Below are 19,585 nucleotides of genomic sequence, written 5' to 3'. Positions count from 1 at the left end.
CCTAGTTAGGGGGGTGTCCTGTAAGCAGGGCGGGGTGGGAGGGGAGTGTCCGGAGGCTCTGCAGAGCCTGGGCCTTTCCTCCCTAATCGCACAGTGGTCACCTCTCACCTGCCTCCCCACTCAGGGCCTGGCACACTCCCACGCATGTCACTGGCCAGGCCCTCCTCCCCCTTCACACTCAGTACACACCTGACTTTCCCTGACGCCTCGCCAGCCCCCTCCATCCCTGCATCCCTGCCGGGGGCCCCAGGAGCCCCGTGCTTGCAGCCGCCCATGTTCCCCGCGGAGCTGACACCTTCTCCCTTCTGTCTCAGCCCCTAATGCAGGCCTGGGGCACCAGGCACCCGGGTCCCAGGAAGGCAGGCAGGTGCCCCCTACGTGCGCAGACACCATGCCCAGCGCCACAAGTTTGGGGAGCCAGCGGCCCCTGCCTCAATGTTCCACCCCCAGCCAAGACCCTTTCTAGATGCTTTTAGTCAGAGGGAAACCCTACTGAGACACCTAGCGAGTCCGCCTCACCCCATTCACACCCACCATCACCAGCGACGCCCAGCCCGCCCCACCTCCTCAGGACAGAGGCCCCAAACACTCTCGCGGGGCAGACTGAGAAACTGAGGCTGGGGGCGGGCGAAGGGATGGCTCAGAACCAGCGGGCCCGTGGGGCGGAACCAGGGCCCTGGCACAAACTCAGCGGGAGCCGGTCCAGGGCGCTGCGATCCCCACCCTGCCCAGACAGCCCGGGCCTCCCCCAGGGCTCCCAATTAGCATCCCGAGATGGCGAAGCAGCAGCCCAGGGACTGAGCAGCCTCTGCCCGCCTTATAAGGCAGCCTTGGGGGAAACTTGGCCCTTGTCAGCCACGGAGCCAGAAGTGGGTGGTTCCCGGGGGGAGCAGAGCCAGCAGCTCACGGCCGTGCAGACGCGGTTCTGGGTCCCGCGGCCCGGCCCCACCCAGAGCCACCCACGCAGGGGCAGCAGAAAGGCAGGGACCCGGGTGAGGGCACAAGGCCATACTGAACCAGAGCCTGAGAGAAGCAGGGATGACCAAAGGGTGACAAGGAGGGTCAGGGACCAGGGTCAAGGGTCAGGGACCAGGAGCCTCAGAAACACAGACCCCAACATGCCAGGACGGAGCAGGTCAGACCTGTGGGTTCTTGGTTGACCAGGAAAGGATCTGCTTGGTCCCTGCAAGGTCCCATGGGGTCCCCAGGGTCCCTGTGTCTGCCTACAGGGGCCACAGAAAGCCATCTCACCCCTGCAACCGTCTTTGATTGAGGCCTCACTACATCAGGGTCAATCAGCCAGTTTAAAAAAATCAAAACCAAAACAAACAAAGAAACGCTGAAAAAAACAGACAACAGCCTTACCTTCAAATATCCCAGAACCTGGTGGGGGGCATGGAGGGAATTCCGAGAAACACCGAGCAAATGCTGGGAGTGGGTATCGCTGGCTATAGGTGAACTTGAGATTTTAGCTCCTAGATTTTCTGAATTTGAAAGAAAAGGTATTGCTCAGAAACTATTCTCACGTTAGAAGTTTAGTGGAGGAGGGGCACTGGGTGGGTCAGTCAGCTGAGTATCTGCCTTTGGCTGGAGTTGTGATCCCAGATCCAGCTCCTAGAAGGACTCCCGCTCCCCCTGCCCCTCCCCCTGCACAAGCTCGCATGAGCACACACCTCTTTCTGTCACAGAAATAAATAAATATTTAAAAAAAAAAAGGAAAAGAAATTTAGCATAGGAAAAAATTTTCTTGCAGCACAATTAACATTCCAAATCAGACACAAGATCACACACACACACACACACACACACACACACACACACAGAGGCAAAAAGGCACAGGAGTCAAAGAAGTGAGGCTACTTCTGGCTAGTGGGAGGGCTTTAGGGAAGAGGCGCCATTTGAGCTGGGCTCTGAAGGATGCATAGGAGTTCAAAAAGCAGTGCTTTGGAAAGGAAGAAGGTCAGGGGCCAGGGGTCAGGAGGTCAGAGCAGGAGGTGAGGAAAGGGGGCCTAAGGAGGCTGTGACAGGACCAGAGCAGGAAGAGCCCAGGGAGCAGGGGTGAATCCACTGTGGAGGGCGCCACAGAAGCAGGCCAGGAAGCCTCGAGACCGGTGCGGATTTCATTAGTGCTGTGCCGTAGGGGGCTCCATCTGGGAGCAACTCGGCTGCGGTCCCCGAGACCCTGTCCTGCACCAGCCCAGAAGGCAGAGGACACAAAAGCCACAGCCCAGAAGGCAGAGGAGACACAGAGCTCCCGCCCTCCCAGATCCTTGGGTGCCAGGGACAGCGTGCCCACAGGGGGCAGTCGGGGTGGGGGGCGTCTGTGAGGGGGCAGAAGGGGATGGGAGTGCTAGTGGGGTGGGAAAGACGGATGCGTCTCAGCCAGGCTGAGGGGCAACCAGGTCTGTGTCTGCATGGACAGGACAGGCTGTGACCAGAGGAGGACCAGAGGAGGGGCAGGAGCAGGGCAGAAGATGCAGCCTCCGAGCAGGGGACCCCCGGAAGCTGCTGCGACAGATTCCAGAACCACACCTCCACCGGGAAGGCCCTGCCCGCCCCTGGGCTTGCCCAGGACTCTAAGACTGGACATCCAAGGCCGAGGCCGTCAGGGCCAAGTCCTCGGGCCCACAGTGGGCCTGGCTTCCTTCTCCTCACCCGACGTCACACCCTGCCTTACTCGGGGGCTCAAGGACCAGAGTCACCCGCAGTGCAGCCCGAAGGAAACAGAACCCTCCCCAACTGAGCCATCTGAGCCCCCCACTCCCTCCAGTGCCCCCTCAACACCCCACCAGCATCCTACCCCTTGGCCGCCACCCGTCTGACCAGATCTGTCCAGCCTGAAGGTTCTCAACCCGTGAGCACGGGTCTTAGAGAGCCCCTCCCCACCCAGCCGATGTGGGGCAGCGGGTCAGGGCACACCCATGTGCACACGTGCCTGGCACACACCCCCCCCAGCTTATGCTCCAGGGCCGGAGGACACCCCCCCATCCCCGTCTGCTGGGCCCACCAGAGGCTCTCCGAGGGCCACCAGGGCTGCTGACTGCAGAGCTCTGGCGCTGGGTTTGGACAGTTCAACTTTCTTCCACGGAGAAACTCTACAGTTCCTCTGAGCTCCAGGGTCCCGGGCACCTCGGGACAGCTGCCTCAGCTCCCCGTCTTGGCCTGGTTAAATCCCACATTCTCCAAGGCCGGCTCCCAGGGCTTGGACTCTGGGAAGACCTCCACTGCCCTGACGGCTCCTGGCGGCGGAAGCCAGCCTGACTGGCCCCAGCGGCCCCGCTCCCAGCACAGCCTCTGGGCCAAGTGGGGCCCGAGCCACGTCGGCGCTGGAGAAAGACTTTCTGGCATCTCTGAGGCTGTGCCCTGCATGTCCTGCTGACCCAGGGCAGTACCACCCTGGGCGGACCCCCTCCTGCCCCTCCTCCAGAGCCAGACCGTCTCCGCACACATCCGGCACCAGCCACCTTCGAGATGGGGACGCAGACGGGGGCACCAACACCTCACCCCGGGGAGGGGGTCATACCAGGTGGCAAAGGCCCTGGACAACAGAAGGCCCCTCCCCACACACCGGACACGCCTTCCTGCCGGCACCACAGCACCTGAGTGGGTGGGCGTGGCTCTGCAGGGTCGTGGGGGGCGGGGGCAGGAGAGTGGGCTGAGGCCCAGCACGGCAGGCAACGCGGAGTCTCGGCCCCTACCCCCAACCCCAGCTGCTCCCACCGAAGCGTGAGGAGCACAGGGGGCCCCCATCCAATGCCCTGCCCCGTCCAACGCCGAAAGCCATCCCAGTCCCTAAGCCCGTGGAGCGCGGGAAAACTTGCTTTCACAAGGAAAACCAAGAAAAACTGACAGCAGGGCGTGGACGGGCTAGGCATGCGCCCACGTTCACAGCCTCGCTCACAACAGCCGAGGAGCAGCAGCAAGACGGGGTCCACCCACACGACGGGCTGTTACTCAGCCGTAGAAAGTACGGAAGTGCCGACACGGGGGACGCGTAGATGGCCAGCGAGGACACCGTGCTCGGCGAAGTCGGCCCGACACAGGACGAACATGGTCCGATCCCACGTCCGGGAGGTTCGCGGGGACGGAAGGTAGATGGGGGGGCGCCCACGGCTGGCAGAGGGGGGCGGGGAGTTATGCTTGCTGGGGACACAGCTTCCGCTGGGGAAGGTTCTGGAGGCAGATGGCGGAGTCGGCTGTGTGACGGCGTGAGTGGGCTCGATGCCGCCGAGCCGCACGCTTCACGACGGCTCAAGTGGTCAATTCACGCTACGTGTATTTTACCAAAATGAAAAGTAATAATCAAAAGCCTAGAAGGCTCTGTTTATCCGACCCAAAGAATACTTGCTGGACATTTACTGGGTCCTGTGCTTGGAAAGGGTTTGCGGCCCTGCCGGTTCCTGACCGCTGCGGGGCCCAGAACACGGTGTCCCACGACCTGATGTGCCCTGCCGGTTCCTGACCGCTGCGGGGCCCAGAACACAGTGTCCCACGACCTGATGTTCCCAAGCAGGCCCCGGCGAGCTCCCCACGGAAGCACAACTCCGGGTTTGGGCTCTCGGAGGACAGCAGCACCCAAGCCCCTGGCTTCCCTCCCTCACTAGAGGAGCACCCCCCGCGGAGCTGCGCGCAGGTACCACGGGGCTCCCTGGCCCAAGGACCCCTTCCCAGCGGCCCCAAGAATCAGGGTACAGAGATCAGGCGTTCTTGTTTCCCGTGCCTCCGGCCACGACCCTCCCTCCCTAAGAGCTGGAGGCAGACCCTCTAGGACAAGACCTCCAGAAGGAACGAACTCCCTCCTCCCACCCGAGGCCCTGCCACACAGGGCAGCCCACAGTCCCTCCTAAGCAGGAGCCTGCCTTCCCGTGGCCCAGTGACCAGCAGCACGTAGGAGCCTGTCCTTGGGTCCCAAACCCATCCTACCCACGTCCCGACATGAGCCTGCCACCTCCCCATTTCCCAGACTTTGGGATCCCTGCCGTTTGGGACTCTCCCAGCAGAAGTCCTACACCATGGCGCATTCCGACCAGTAAAGGGGGCCCCTTGAGCCCCAAAGATTCTGCCTGAAGTCCAACACAAGCCGAGCTTCTGCCGCATCCTGATCCAACCCCCACGCTCGGAAAAGGCCGCCAGTGGCCCCATCAGGCTTGGGACCCCTGCCCTGGTGTACTCTTGGCCTCCCCGGAATCGTGTCTCCACCACCTGCTACCCATCCCTCCCCCACCACAGCCAGACTCCAGGCAAAGCCAGCTCCCACCTCCGCGCACCACAGCGCGGAGGACACGCGTTCGCTACTCACCCTCTTGGCTCCTGGGGGGGGCCTCGACCACGGGGGGCTGGGGCTTGGGCTCCAGCCGGCTCTGCAGCTGAGACATCAAGGCGTGTTCTGAATTCTCCAGGGTCTGGGGTGGGAGCGGGGAAGTGGGCCCCTCGGCCGGCTTGGGCACCTGGATCTCGACCCTCTTGGGGGCCACGTCCACAGCGGGAGCTGCGGGCACCTCGGGGATCTTGGAGGCAGGGCTCTCCATCCTCCGGTGGGCTGACTCCTGGGGCTTGACTATGGTGATCTCCGTCCTCCGAGGGGCGGGCTCCGGCGTCTTGTGGCCCAGTGCCTCGGCTCGCTTGAGCCCGAAGCGGGATGGCCCGGCCGCGCCGGCGCTCTCCACCTGCTTGGACGAGATGTCGATGGAGATCTCCGTGCGCCGGGACACGGGCTCGGCCTTGGGCCCCGAGAGCTCGACCCTCCGCAGGGCAGCCTTGGGGGATCGCTGGCTGAGGGAGTCTACATGGCGGGCTGCGGGCTCGGAGTTCTTCCCTCCCAGGTCCTGGAACTTCTGGGTGGAGCTGGCCACAGTGGCCCGGAGCACGGGGGTCTGGACCCTCCGGTGCGGGGTGGAGTTGGGCGTCTCGGCCTCCTCGACCTCAAAGGATCTTTTCAAGGCTGAAAAACAAAAAGGGGGGATGTGAGGAGCGGGCGGTTGGGGAACGCGTTGCTAAGGCAGCAGGTGGGGTGCTGGGCAAGGGGCCCGGGAGAATCCCGCACCCTCCACCTCTGGGGAAGAAAGGGGACAGCCCCACTGTCCTAGGGACCCCGGCACCAGCAATCACGCCCACTGGAGGAGAGGGAACAAGAAGGCCGGAGTCTGCAGGACACCAGCCTCTCTGTCCCCCACGGCCACGGTGTCCACGTGCCAGCCACGTTTTCTATAAAGATGTTCTGGCTCAAAGGCAGCTTTGATTTCTTCCTTGTCGACCTGCCTTCACCTGTCCTCACCCCCACCCAACACAGACACCACAGACAGCAACGGGGCGGGGCAGTGGGGGCGGGGAGGGGGCGCCCCCAGTCACACCAGCCACAGCCAAAACCCGCAGAAACATGACAAGGAGGCCACGTCACAACAACCCGCCACCAACAGCGGCACGGAACCTCTAACGCAGGCACTAGATTTACTGTGTACGTTGACGCCTCCCACGACCCTTTGTTGTAAACCCTGCTGTTAGCCCCTGGTACAGATGGGGAAACTGAGGCCCCAGTGCTTAAGAAATGTGCCCAACGGTGAGGAGCTGGAGTGGCGGGGCCAGAAGACGCGTCTGTGCAGCTGCAAGGCCGGGGTTCCATCCGCTTGTCCGTCCCGTTTCAGGTGGCGTAACAGAGCCCTGGCATGGCCCACACCAGCCCACTCTCTCTGTCCTCACCCCTGGCTGCATCTGATCCCGCGCTTGGCCACCTGCCCCAGCCAGACCTCGGCCCCCGGGGGAACCTGGCCATCTGACTTCCACTCCGCAGCCCAGTGCTCCCGCCCCGCCACCCGCCACCTCCGGCAGGACCTGTTCCAAGGCCAGGGGACGGTGCCCAGGAAGCCACCAGCCATCCCCACAGTCCCAGCAGCTACCCTCCCAGCAAGAACCAGTTGTTCCCGTTAACCACGATCAGAGCAGGAAGGGCCCACACGGCAGAACACTTGCCCACGCCTTCCCGGCCCGGCCCCGCCCCCCGCAGGCTCGGTGGCCCATAGTGTCTCTCCCGCCCCTCGCCCCACCTCACCAACACAGCTCCCTGAGCCCAGGATTTCCTGGGACCCCACAAAGCTCCTCCCTGGGCCCCCAGCTGGCCTGGGTCCCAACAGCGGCAATCTGGGGCCATTCTCAGCGCCATTCCCCCAATCCTGCGTCTTCCCTCTGCCAGTTTCCAGCATCGTCTTGTCTCTTCCCAGGGACGGTGTTTCCTCCAGAGACCAGGGCCTGGCGGGTGACTGAGTGGGTGGGTGGCCTGGGAAGCAAGTGCTCGTAAGCACAGGAAGAATGAGGGAGCAAAGGACACCCTCGTCCCCAACGCCTGGCTGCCGTGCTCCCCCACCGCACCGCTCTCAGCCCTGGGCGCACCTCCTTCTCGGGACACAAAGGGCACAAAATCCCAAGTTACAAAGCTCAGCCATCCCAAAGGCCCTGCAGGGACAGAAACGTTGCTGGTCGGAGGGACCTAGCCTGTCACTGAGCGCTCGGTCCCGGGGAAGCCATCTATCTGCCTGCCGCGGGCAACCCGGCCACCCCACGTGGCCAGAGCTTCAGACTCGGCGGGAGAATCTGGAAATCTGCTTTTCTGTCTGGGCCATCCGATGTGTATATGGGGGCGCAGAGGAAAACCACCCCTCTTCAAACAGAGCAGTCAAACCGAATCCCACCCAGGTTGCAAGTGGCCTGGGGGCCCAGCGAGTGACCTTCGGTGGAGAGCGTGGCCAAGGGCACTAGGGTCCCGTGCCAGGTGGCAGGTATGCGTCTGAGATGCCACAGCTCTCCCGGGGGCCAACCCCTAAGAGAACCACGGGGTGCAAACTGCTCGTTCCAAAGAAGGCTTAAGTGACAAAGGACGGGCCAGGGCGCCTTACACTGGACAGGAAATCCAGAGCTGAACACCTGGAATCGGGACCTTTGGGGTTCCCCGGGACCTCAAGCCACCTGGTCCACCCCCGGCCTCCAGAGCACTGTCCAAACTGCCCCCCCAAATGTCTGTGAGCTCCCTAGAAGAGGGGTCCGCACTCCACCCACCTAGGCACAGGCATTTCCAGTCGTCCTTGAGGTTAATCCCTGGGGCCCGAGGTGGAGAACAGGAATCAGGTGGGGGGGCCTTGGCCCAGGTTTGCGCCGGAACGAGACGACCTCCGCGGGAAGCCCACTGGAGGTGCCCTCGACCACCGACTCAGGAGGTAGGACCATGCCCCACGCAAAGCTCTCCCTGACTCAGGCACACACGGTCGCTGGGGGGAGCGATGAGCTGGACCCCGAGCCACACACAGATCAGCGGTGAGCCCAGTCTGTAACCCTCCTCCCTCTGCAGGTCACTGCCACGGCCACCTCCACAGACGCACATACCGGTCTCCACCCGCTTCGTACATCACAGCACCCTTCACCCTGGGCCCTACGTGACCGGTGTGCCTCTCATCCCACACACCATCCGCCGAGGTGCTCACCCTTGGGCTTCAGGCCCCCTCCCATCCCGTCTCCCATCCCGGGTCAGTCCCGGGCTCCAAGGGAACAGGAGCCATTCCCACTGTCGGGGCGGGGACTGCCGACAAGTCTGTCCCCAAGTCTGGGTTGTTAGGGTAGTTCTTGCCAACTTACACCATCCCCCCCAAACAAGCACACCACCCCCACCGCCTCCCCTGATTTCAAGCCCCCCCCCCCCAAGCCAGGCTCACTGTTGCCTCCTGCCCCCCCCCAACGCAGCTCACACCTCTCCCTCCGATGCCATCCAGGCCATGTCAGGAATACGGTGACTGGCTTCAGGGTGGGGGTGATGTTTGGGGTCCCCGGAAACATCTTACCTCCACGAGCCACCTCTCCGTCCCTTCGTGGGCCTCAGGTGCTGTTCCTGCATGAGCTGGAGGTGGGAGCAGGTCCCAGGTCCTGGACCCGTGGGCACGGAGCCCTGGGGAAGCCCCCGACCAGGGGTCTCGGAGCAGAGAGGAACAGGGTCTTCGCTGCCTTTTCAGCCTGAGAAGCTCCACCTCCCCGTATGGTTCTATAGGTGGTTGAACTGTGTCCCCCCCAAAAATATGGCCCAGTCCTGACCCCAGAACCTGTGAAGGGGACCTGACTTGGGAAGACAAGGTAAGGATTCGAGACGACGTCATCCTGAATGTAGGAGGGGCTCTAAATCCTCTAAGTGTTCTCCCACGAGACAGAAGACGGGGATTTGAGGAGCAGAGTCAGGCCCTGGGAGACCGTGGGGACCAGCAGCCATGCAGCCAAGGGACGCCTGGGGCCACCAGAAGCTGGGGAAGGCAGGAAGGATTCTTCCCTCATGCTTTTGGAAAGAGTATGACCTCGCCAACACTTGACTTTGGACTTCAGGCCTCCAGAACAGTGAGAATAAATTTCCATGGTTTGAGCCCCACAGTCCGCGCTAATTTCCTACGGCCGCCCCAGGAAGTGACCACGGGGACCGCTGGAGGGCTGAGACCTCTGGGTTCTCCCGATGGTGCTGCCCTGCACCCCAGCCCACCCCACCAGGGACCCAGGAGAAAAAGCCACCTCCTGTTCCTCTTCTGGAATCACACAGACCCTAGATGGTAGGAGCCATCGTCGGGAGCGACCCCACTCTAGATTTACACTGGGAAATTTGGTGATGAAACAGGGTCATTTTTTAGGGCAGGCTTCCCAAGGGACGCCCTGTACAAAGCTGCCTCCCCACGGAGGATGTCCTGACACGAGCAGCACCCAGCTGGGAAAAATTAGCAGACTGTCCTGAAGCTTCCTGCCTCGGAATCCTAAAAACACACTCTGGGTCCCAGGCACACACATACAGTCCCCCGTCCTTGGAAGCCCCCTCCACCAGCTCCAAGGGAGACGGGTGTGACCTCCCCCAGCGGCAGGTCCCTCTCCCCTTCCCCTCGTCTGGGAGGGAGCCATCCTGCCATCCATCCCCACGGGGCAGGAGGCGCCCCCCGCCCCGCTTACACAGTTCCCAAAACAAGACTGCCCCCCTTCTCCCTCCTCTGTATTCAAGTCCCCCCCAAAGCCAGGCTCAAACCTCAGCTGCTCCCCAAGGCCCCCCCCAAGAGGCACCAGGAGCCTGGAGACGGTGGTCCGTGCACCTTGGCCTGCTGCTGGGAATTCACCCCCAAGAAATAATCCGAAGCAGATTTACACGTGGGGACGTTCGCATCAGCGTTAGAACAGCAAACGCTGGAAACAATCGGGTTTACGTGGATGTTCTAAACCCATATGCCGAAGTCCTGCACAGTCATCAAAATCACGGTTTTGCAGATGAGAGATGTTGAGAATATTGAGTAAAAATAGCAGACGCGTGCCCAGATCGGGCCGCGTCGCACACGCACACGTGCGGTGCACACGCACGCCCGCGGAGGACGCCAGCTCTGGACGGGGCTCACGTGGGGGCTTTTCTCCTCGAGGCCTCCTGCCTTTTCCCAGCACGCCTGCCCCACGTGTGGGCCCCGCTTAACGCTTTCCGGAAGTGAGACCATCAACACTGTTTTTAAAAAAACAGCCCTTGCTGCGGCGAACAGGGGAGGCTGTGGGTAATCACACACCCGGCCCAGCCTCACTCCTCCTGCCCCAAAGCCCGACCCTCTCCAGCCCACTAACCACCTCCAGGCCCAGCGGGCAAGGAGGCCAGGCGGCCTCTCCAGATGCTTGGCTGTCCGTGCCCGTGGGGGTCGAGGCAGGAGCAGCCCGGATCTGGGCCTGTTTAAGGAGGAATGCGGGGCACACAAGGGGCCATTGTGCAGGCCCCTTCCGACCACAGGCTGCGGTGCAGCTTTCCCGCTTCCGGGTGCACAGAGCGGCTGGTGTGGGGAGGGGGCACCGGGGGCGATCATGGAGCCCTGCTCCAGCGGGGGAGGGGTGGGGGGGGACGAATGTTATGCAAGGAATGTCAGAGACCAAGGTCAACCCTCAAACCGGAACCCAACTCCCAGGGGCCAGAGCGCCGGGGACGCCGCTGATCGTTGGGTCCCGTTCTGGGCTCCGGCCCCAGAACCGTCGCCCGGGCCAAGGGAGCCTCTTCGAGGCAGTGGCGGAGCAGGCTGTGTCCCTGAACCGGGTGGCCACCCAGGAGCCCAGGTCGCGGCCCAGGGAACCAGGCAGGAAGTACTGCCCTCGTCCCTGTCCCGAGCCTGTAGGGCAAGGCCACAGGGAAACGCCACCACGGAGGTGAAAGCCCAGAGTCAGGACACCCAGAGCTAGCCGAGAGGCCCTGGTTCTCCTGTGGGGGCCAGGCCCTGGCACAGGCCCCTGGCTCCAGGTCAAGAACTCCAGGGAGGCCTTGGGGAAGGACAGAACGGGGTCTTGCGCAGGGCAGAGGGCCCGGGTCGCCGCACTGTGTGGATGGACAGCGCTCACGCAGAGTGTCACATCAGGGCCATGGAGAGAAGGAGCCCACAGGGAGTGCACGACCTCAGTCATCGCTGTCTCTGCTTCCTCCGCTGTCCTACCGTGGCAGTGATGGGATGACACGATGGTGCCTGCGACCAATTTATCCCTGTTGATCAAGTGTGCACCTGTGGGTGGGCGTGCAGGTCGGCACGTGGGGTCCCCCCGTGTGCTGCCAAGGCTGCAGGGCCCTTACCAATGTCCCTCAGCCCGAGGGCCTGTCCTGGTGACCCCCTGGTGCCCAGGCCCAGAAGGCAGGAAGGGGTTAACACCGCTCTCCAGGCCAGCAGCCTTTAGTCAGTAAATGGAGAACAAATACCCCAGCTGTCCCCCCTTGGGGCGACTCTGAGGTGCGTGGGGCAGGGTCCCCCAGCACTCCCAGTGGGCACCACCTGCCTAACACGTGCTTGGGGCTGCCCCCTGCAGGACAGCACCTGGGATTACCCCCCCACTGGGACCCTAGTCTCCGGAGCTGCCTCCAGGCACCTGGTGGAGGGGAGATGGGGAAGGGGAGAGGAGTGTGTCCTCAGGAGGCAAACCAGTCCAAACGGAAAAGCTTAAAAACGGACACTGGCTGAGTGGGGCCTGCTCTGGGCAGCCGACGCGAACCGCCCGGCGAACCGCCCGGCACCCCGGCCGACTGGCCCTCAGATCTCACACACAGACACACGCTGGTTCTAACAAGCAAAATGCCAGTACAAAGGAAGGAGGAGTGGATGGAGAGGAGAGCACCCACGGGCCCAAGCCCTCTGCCCGGCCCCTCTCCCTCTGCCTCCCCGAGGCGAGGCCTGGCCGGGCTGCAGGGCCGGACACAGCCTGAGAGCCGCATCCCGCTCCAGCTCGGGTCTGGGCGCCAGCGAGGTGGCTAAGGCCTACGGGCCGCCCTGGGCTCACGTGCGCACGCGGCCAGCCGAAGGCGGCCTGGGGAGCGCGGACAGCATGCGCTCGGGCCCTCTCCCCGGCCCCAGGGACCACCAGCCCGCCTGCGTTTCAACACCAGGCACGGTCTTCCCAAGGGTCCAGCCTGGGCCCCCTGGACATGGAGGAACCAGCTGATCCCCCATGAGCCTCAGGGGGACAGGGACAGCCAACAGTATCCCTGAGAGCTCAGGACTGACCAGAGCCCCTGCGCCCCGGGAGGCCACGCAGCCCCAGGCCGAGCGTGTGAGGTCCCCCGCCGCCCGACTTGGTTTATGTGTATGACTGTCTTTGCTTTGGGTGTTGGGAGGCACTGAGCCCTCCCACCCCACCCCTGCTGGTGCCCTGGGCCTGGGGGACACAGGCATTCCGGGGTCCTTCCTGCTCCTCACAGCCTGCACCTGTGAGGCCTGGGCCCCTGTTCTGGAATGGCAAAGTGAGTTTCCCAGACGGGCCGAGAGCAGCAAACACGCCCCCCACTTCCCAGGGCTGCAGGAGGAGATTGGGGGCCACCGCACCGGGGGGGGGGGCACCGCACAGCCTCCGTGGCACCTGGCCCTTCTCAGGCCATGACATTTCCAGGCACAAAAAGAATACAGAAGCCAGGAATGGAGGACAGTGACCCCCAACACACACGCACACGAGCACGCACATGACACCCCTCGGCTACAAGTGGGGGGCCCAGTGGCAGCTAGGGTCAAAAGCAGCCCCCAGATCCCCAGATCCCTTCTTACTCCCCAAATTCACTATGTTAACTTCCCCCTGGAACAGGCTCTCTGGCAGCCCGGCAGGCAAGCACGGACACAGGCAGGACCAGCCCTCCCCGGCCTCACACAGTCCAGTTCCCCCCGCCCCACCCCGAGATGGGACCAGAGGTCCTACCTGATGCCTTTACAACGGCTTCCAGATTCTGCCATGCGGCCCACAGGAGCCACTGGTCAAACAGCCCGCAACATGGTATGTCCGAGTCCTAATTCCCAATTCCCTTTGCAAGGAAACTTACTTGGGGAAAGGGTATTTGTAGAAGTAATTAAGGATCTAATTAAGTAATTAAGAAGTAATCAAGGATAAGATCATCCGGATAAGGGCGGGCCCTACATCTGACGGCAGTTGTCCTCCTGAGATACTGAAAAGGAGAAGGCCACGTGACAGGGGGTAGGGACTGGAGGGACGGGGTCTACAAGCCAAGGACTGTCACTGAAGCTGGGGCAGATGCCTGGGACAGAGGCTCCCTCCCAGCACCCGGCAGGAACCAACCCCTGCCCACACCATGACTTGGGGCTGTGGGCTCCCGAGCGGGGACAGACCAAAGGCCTAGTGCGGTCCTTAGTTACAGCAGCCCCAGGAAATGAACACGGACGAGAAGGGGAGCTCTTGCAACCACCGCGGCCACCTTCTGCGGACGCTGAAGCCACCTCCCGCCACCTCTCACCTGCTCTGAGAAGGGGAACATGGGTTCTCTGGAATCGTCTGGCCTGGAGAGGAGCCTCTCCCCCAGGCCTGCATCAGGCCAGCGGCTCACCCCGGGCCCCTCCTGCTGCTTGCTCTCCCTCCCTGGCCTCAGAGCCTCCCTGACGGCCACCTGGGACCGGGCCCATGCATCCCACCCACCTAGAACGTCCCAGCTCACACCTGCTGTCCCGGTGTCACCAGAGAGGGCACCTGTTCGCTCCCAACACCGGGCCCCTTGGGGCAGAAAGTTCTCTGGTTGGCCTCCCTTCAGAGGGCTCACTACTGGTGCTCACCCCTCCTCCACCAGAGAAGGGCCTTGGGGTGACAGCTGTCCAGTCCGGGAGACCCGGCAGGCAGCCGGGGACAGCCCTGGAGCGACTCCTCCTGCGGGAAGTCTCTACACGGAGCAGAAGGACACACGGGCACGGGGCCTCTTCTCCCGGAGGAAGGCCTCTCCGTGCTTGCTCCTGCCATCGGGCCCAGTCCTCCTGGGCCCGGTGACACCAGTGACATTCCGGGCAGCTCTAAAAGTCCTCTAAGACGCTGGACCACCTTTCTTTCTCGACGAAAGTTACAGGAACACGTGCACACGCCAACGATTCTTGCAGACGGCGGGTGCCGCAAACCCAAACCCGGAGAGCGCAGAGCCAAGGGACCCAGCGGAGCTGCCAGCAGATGAGATAGGTCTTGCCCTGCCCCGGGGTGGGGACACCAGAGCTCCCTGGGCGGAGGAGGGGCCCAGCCTGCAGGGAGGGGAGCGGACACATGACCTCTCCCGCCTCCTTGGGTCAAAGGTTCTCAGATAAATGGCAGCGGGGGAGGGCAGGAGGGAGCCCCGAGGAGGAGACCGACTTCAAAACTCGAAAACCGTGGGTCACAGCTTCCAGGGCCTCAGAGGTCACAGAGCCCAGAGCCCTTCAGCCCTGTAACCTTCCCGGGCATTTATCCTGCGGGGGTCTCCAGGGGGTCCCGTCCCAAAAAGAGAACAGAGCTGCTGGTTCTAGTCGGAGCATGGCCCCTCTCCCCACAAGACGGTCCCCACCACCGACTCAGCCCTCCCCCTCCTTTCTACCCGCACCTTCCAACCGCCCACCGCTCCCCCAAACACACCTTCCTCCAAATCCGCAGGCCCACAGAGGCCCCCAAGTGCTACCCAGGATGCAGCGCTGGCCCGGCAGCCCCTGACCACAGAGCAAAGACAGTCCTTGAAAATCACTCTGCAAACAAGCCCTCCCGCGGGGTCCGGCCATACCCCGGGAGCATCTCTCCCACGGGCCACCCGCGCTGCAGACCAGGACCCTCGCGGCACCGAGGACATCTGGGCTCCACCGGGGAGGCTGAGCTGCCGGGCCGCGGTCAGGGTGGGAGGCCAGCAGCCTAGGGGAGCTACTCCTCTGTTCCCGGCACTCAGCCCAGCCACCGGGCACCCAGGGGGCTGGCTGTTCCCAATCTGCTGGGGTGGAGGAACCCCCTCCCCTTCCTCAACTCGCTGACTACTGGGGGAGATGGTAAATGTGCTTAAAAAAAAAAAATGAAGGGAAAAAACCCCAGCTCACTCCCAGGAGCCACTCAGCCCAGGTGGAGCCCTCCATTAATCACGCGGGCCGCTGAGGGACGCCAGGGGGACAGATGGAGCCCTCGGGGCGGGCAGCAAGCAGGGGCTGCCCAGGCCAATGGGAGCTGCGGCCTAATTACAGGGGACGGTGACCCCAGGGAGCAGGGGTCAGGCGCCGGTCACAGCAGCACCCAGGAGTCCAGCTGCTCCCCAGGCCTCCGGAGGAATGGGGAGGGCGGGGGGGGGGGGGAGGAAGGGACGCAGTGACCACAAAGCCCTACCTGCGCTAACACGGGCTTGTGGGCTCACACTCTGCCCACGCGGAGCGGGGAGCGGACGCGGTCTCTATGCTCAAGGACGGAGGGGTCTGGAAGGGGAGGGGCCCAGCAAACGAAAAGAAAGAGGTGAGGAGACCAGAGCTGGACACAGAAGATTCTGGAAGGGGCCCCGGGAGCAGGAGCACCTCCACTGGGGGGGGGGGGGATGCTGAGTCAGGCCGCCTCCAGGGCCCCCCCTGCTCAGGGCCTCGCTGGGCTCTCACCGGGGATGCCAAGCTCCTGGCCAACTCTACACACGTATCTAGAACACGGGGAGACCCCTGGGCAGGCCCAGCAGGCAGGCCACGCGCAGCGGCTCGGAGGCCAGCAGACGGGACACACCACACTCCTGATGCCTGGACGCAGAGGCCGGGCCCCACTCCCCACCCGCCCATCCCACAGCAAGCCTAAACCACTCTGCTGCCCTTCGGATGGGTCACTGGTGGGCGGAAGAGGGGTGCCCAAAGGGCATGTCTGTGTCCCAGCCCCCAGGACCCGTGAATGGGGACCTGATTTGGAAATAAGGTCTTTGCAGATGTGACTAAAAATCCCAAGATGTGGTCCTTGTGGGCACCGGGTGGTCCTCAAGTTCATACTGAGCACGCTCCTAAGAGACGGGAGAGACAGGCCATGCAGAGGAGGGGCCACGTGAAGATGAGGCAGGCGGGGGCAGGTCCACAAGCCACAAATGCCAAGGACCACCGGCTGCCCCAGGAGCCAGGACAGAGGCCTGGGACATACCCTCCCTCAGGGCCTCCAGAAGGAACCAGCCCGGCCAATGCCTGCATTTGGGCTCGGAGCTTTACCCCCAGCCGGTGGAGCTTGGGTGCGGCAAACCCACACGCTCCTGCTGCCTCCCAGCCTGAGCCTCCTCTCTCCCGCCGGTGCCCCTGACCCACCTGTGCCCCGAGGCGCCGCGGCTGATTGCATGCACTTGCCGGGTCAGCGCGTCGCACTTTCCAGGGCCCACCCGGCGGCCGCAGCTTCCAGGCAGTGCTGAACTGACTCATTTCCCACTCTACGTTCGGTCGGAGGGGCTCTGAGCGCTCGCCTGCCCCGCATGGCTTCAGGGAAGACGCCTCCCGGGGCACGGGCCGGGGCACGGGCCAGACCCCGCTCCGGGCACAGCAGGCCCCAGCACGCCCCAGCAGCCAGCACGGGACCCTGCGGGACGTCCTCCCTTTGCTGCCTCTGGGGCAGGTGGTGTGTGACCCGCATCTACCTGCCTGCTGGGCTGCGAGTGGGCCGAGAAATGACCCCCTCCAGGGCTGCACCCCATAAAGAGACACCCCTCCATTCTGCTTCTGGCCTGCAGGAGCGGGAGAAATGGAAGCGTGGTCTACAGCAAGCTCTAAATCCTGGGCCAGAGCTCCTGGCAGACCACCGCCACCGCCCAGGGCAGCCAACACAGCCCCGGAAGGCCTGACCCACACATGCAGGGCCCAGGCTGCCAACTGCCACTCCCGACTCCCGCCTCTGCAGCCTCCAGGCAGCCAGGCCCTCTCCCTCCCCGACGCCAGCTGCAGGAGCCGTCCCCTGCCCACGAACCGCCCAGGGTCCACCGCTCAAACAGGGACCCAACCCGCCCCACCCGATCACCCCCATCAGGGGCAGGAAGCACAGCTGCCTGCAGGAATGACACTTTTCTTAACTGAAAACAGAGGATTTTAGCTCCAACTGTCAACCAGCAGCTCAGTGTGGGGGGGCAGGGGCAGTTCCACTGAACCCAGGGCTGGGAAGGCTGCCTGGGCTGGACAGATGACCCCTGTGGCCTCAGTGTCCTGGTGACAGGCCTGGAAAAGGGCAGGCTGAAGAGCCCCTTCCAGCTCCGGCACCCTCCGACCCGGGGACCTTTCTGAAGTCGGCCACCAGCTCCGGCCACTCTGCTGCTCCCGGACCGACCAGCCCCCTCCACCATCAGCAGAGCCGGAGGGGCCCGGCCAGGGACAGACAGGGAGAGCCAGCCCACCTCCTCCCCAGGGCTGAGGTCAAGGACCGAGGCATGGCTACATTCCTCTGGGGCCAAAAACACAGCTGGCAGCGAGGCCGGTGAAGCTGGCCTTCCCTCAACCCAGCAGCCCAACCTGGAGCAGGAGAAGCCAGCGGGCACCCATCTCGCTAGCCGCCGTGGGAGACGGCGCTGAGTGATCTTTTCTTTTGGATAATAACTTGCAGAGGTAACATCTATCGCTCTTTTCTTGACCCTAAAAGCATTTCATAGACAACGCAGAAAACTGGCCAGACACAAAGAAAACAGAAGAAAAAAACATCGATAAACCCATGACCCAGAGAACCACGGTCAATATCTTGGCCAAGGTCCTTCCAATCCTCCTGCTGCGCACATCTGTGCACGCGCCTCGTAGTCAGGCCGCGCAGGGGCGCGCTCTGAGCTGCCCTCCGGGTAGCATCACATGGGTCAAATCCCTACTCATTCCAGCCCCGAGCTCTGAATTCTTTTGTACTCGCGAGGTCCCAGTATCCGATAGTTCTCTGCGCCGACCGCTGGTCAGAATCGTTTCTGGAGCTTATTAAAAAGTCAACTGCCAGTCCTAGCCTTCTGGACGTTCTGAGTCGGGAGGACTGGGTGGGCCTCGCACCCCAGGGTGCATCACAGGGAAGGGGGGGACCTTACAAGCCTCCTCTCCACCACCGCCCCCTGCTGAGAATCGTGCAAAAATCTTAAGACCCAACCATCGGGGAGCCCCCTCTGCCCACTCCTCCCCACAGACGGTCACTCTCCTGGGGCAGGAATGAAGCCTGCTGGTGTTTGCTGTGCCCCACCGCCAACTTCCTCCATTGACTCCTACCCCGGTGGGATGGTATGAGGCCGCAGGGCCTTCGCAAGTGCTCAGGATGTGGGAGCGGACCCCTCGGGAACAGATTAGTGTCCCTGTAAGAGAGCCCTCCACCCGGTGAGGACACAGGGAAGACGGCCGTCTGTGAGCCCGGACCTGGCAGCATGGTGATTCTGGATCCCCAGCCTCTGGGATGGCAAGAGATGGACGCACGGTTTAAGCCCCCACGCTTGGGCTTTCACGACAGATGCCCGAACAGACCAGCACAGTCCCCATCTCCACCAGGGCCTCGGACACTGCCTAGCATGTCCTACAAACCCACAAAAGCCCATCACTTTGAATTTCTACCAGCCGATGTTGCGGAGTGCTTACAGCCGGCTCCGAGGCCCATTCAATTCTCATGGGCACCCCAAGACCCAGCAGCTTTATGCCCTCCCCGTTTTCGCCGATGGAGAGGCAAGCGACTGGCCCAGCATCCAGCCAGGGGGTGGGGAAGCCAGATCCCAGTCAGCATGCTAATTGGCTCACCACCACTCCGACTCCAAACCCCACCAGCCCCCAGCCCGAGAGCCACACCCTCAAGGGGAGAGTGCCCGCTACCCCCCCACGGGCACTGCACTGAGCCCCAAACCCTCACCACCTCTCCCAAGCTCCCCGCCACCCTGTAACGTGGGCGCTGGGAATCCCATCTCGCAGAAAGCAGTCACAGAGCTGGAGGGCAGCGAGGCCAGGACTGGAGGAGGGGCGTCCCCCCAGCCCAGACTGCCGGCTCTGGACGCCCAGCTGTCCCATCTTCCGCTGATGAGTGGCCCGGGATTTCCATCACAGCCTGGCAGGGTCAGCCCGTGAGTAAGGTGGCACCAGGGAGGGCCAGAGGACAGGACTCAGTCGTAGGGAGTGATGGGACAGAGGCAGGTACAGGTCAGGAGGGCCTGGGTCTGCCGTCCAGGGTGGCCTGGGGCGAGGGCAACCCGAGTGAGCCTCAGCGGCCTGTCCACCTTGCTGGACTCAGGGAGGACTGGAAGACTGAGCATATGAAGGGCCCAGCCCCCAGTGCCGGGCATGCAGTAGGTGCTCCATAAAGGAGACGGTTATGGAAACTAACAAGAAACGGGCACAGTCAGGGGAAGTGCCTGTGAGCAAAGGGGGAACAGCTG

At 63.2% G+C, this 19,585-nt stretch overlaps 1 protein-coding gene across 4 annotated transcripts in view; it reads right to left on the bottom strand.

Moving 5' to 3' along the window:
• The window catches only part of SEPTIN9 (septin 9), a 147,555-nt gene that overhangs the window by 62,349 nt on the left and 65,621 nt on the right, over window positions 1-19,585 (bottom strand). For all 4 annotated transcript variants that reach the window (XM_045985287.1, XM_045985289.1, XM_045985288.1 and 1 more), the window contains 2 exons: window positions 5,300-5,941; window positions 1,366-1,484 (listed from right to left, as the gene is read on the bottom strand). In XM_045985287.1, coding sequence (XP_045841243.1) covers window positions 1,366-1,484; window positions 5,300-5,941 — 761 coding nt within the window. The remainder of the gene's footprint in view (window positions 1-1,365; window positions 1,485-5,299; window positions 5,942-19,585) is intronic.

This window comes from Meles meles, chromosome 18, assembly GCF_922984935.1.
Source record: "Meles meles chromosome 18, mMelMel3.1 paternal haplotype, whole genome shotgun sequence".
In the NCBI taxonomy this organism is placed as follows: domain Eukaryota; kingdom Metazoa; phylum Chordata; class Mammalia; order Carnivora; family Mustelidae; genus Meles; species Meles meles.
This window is presented reverse-complemented; position numbering and strand designations above follow the sequence as displayed.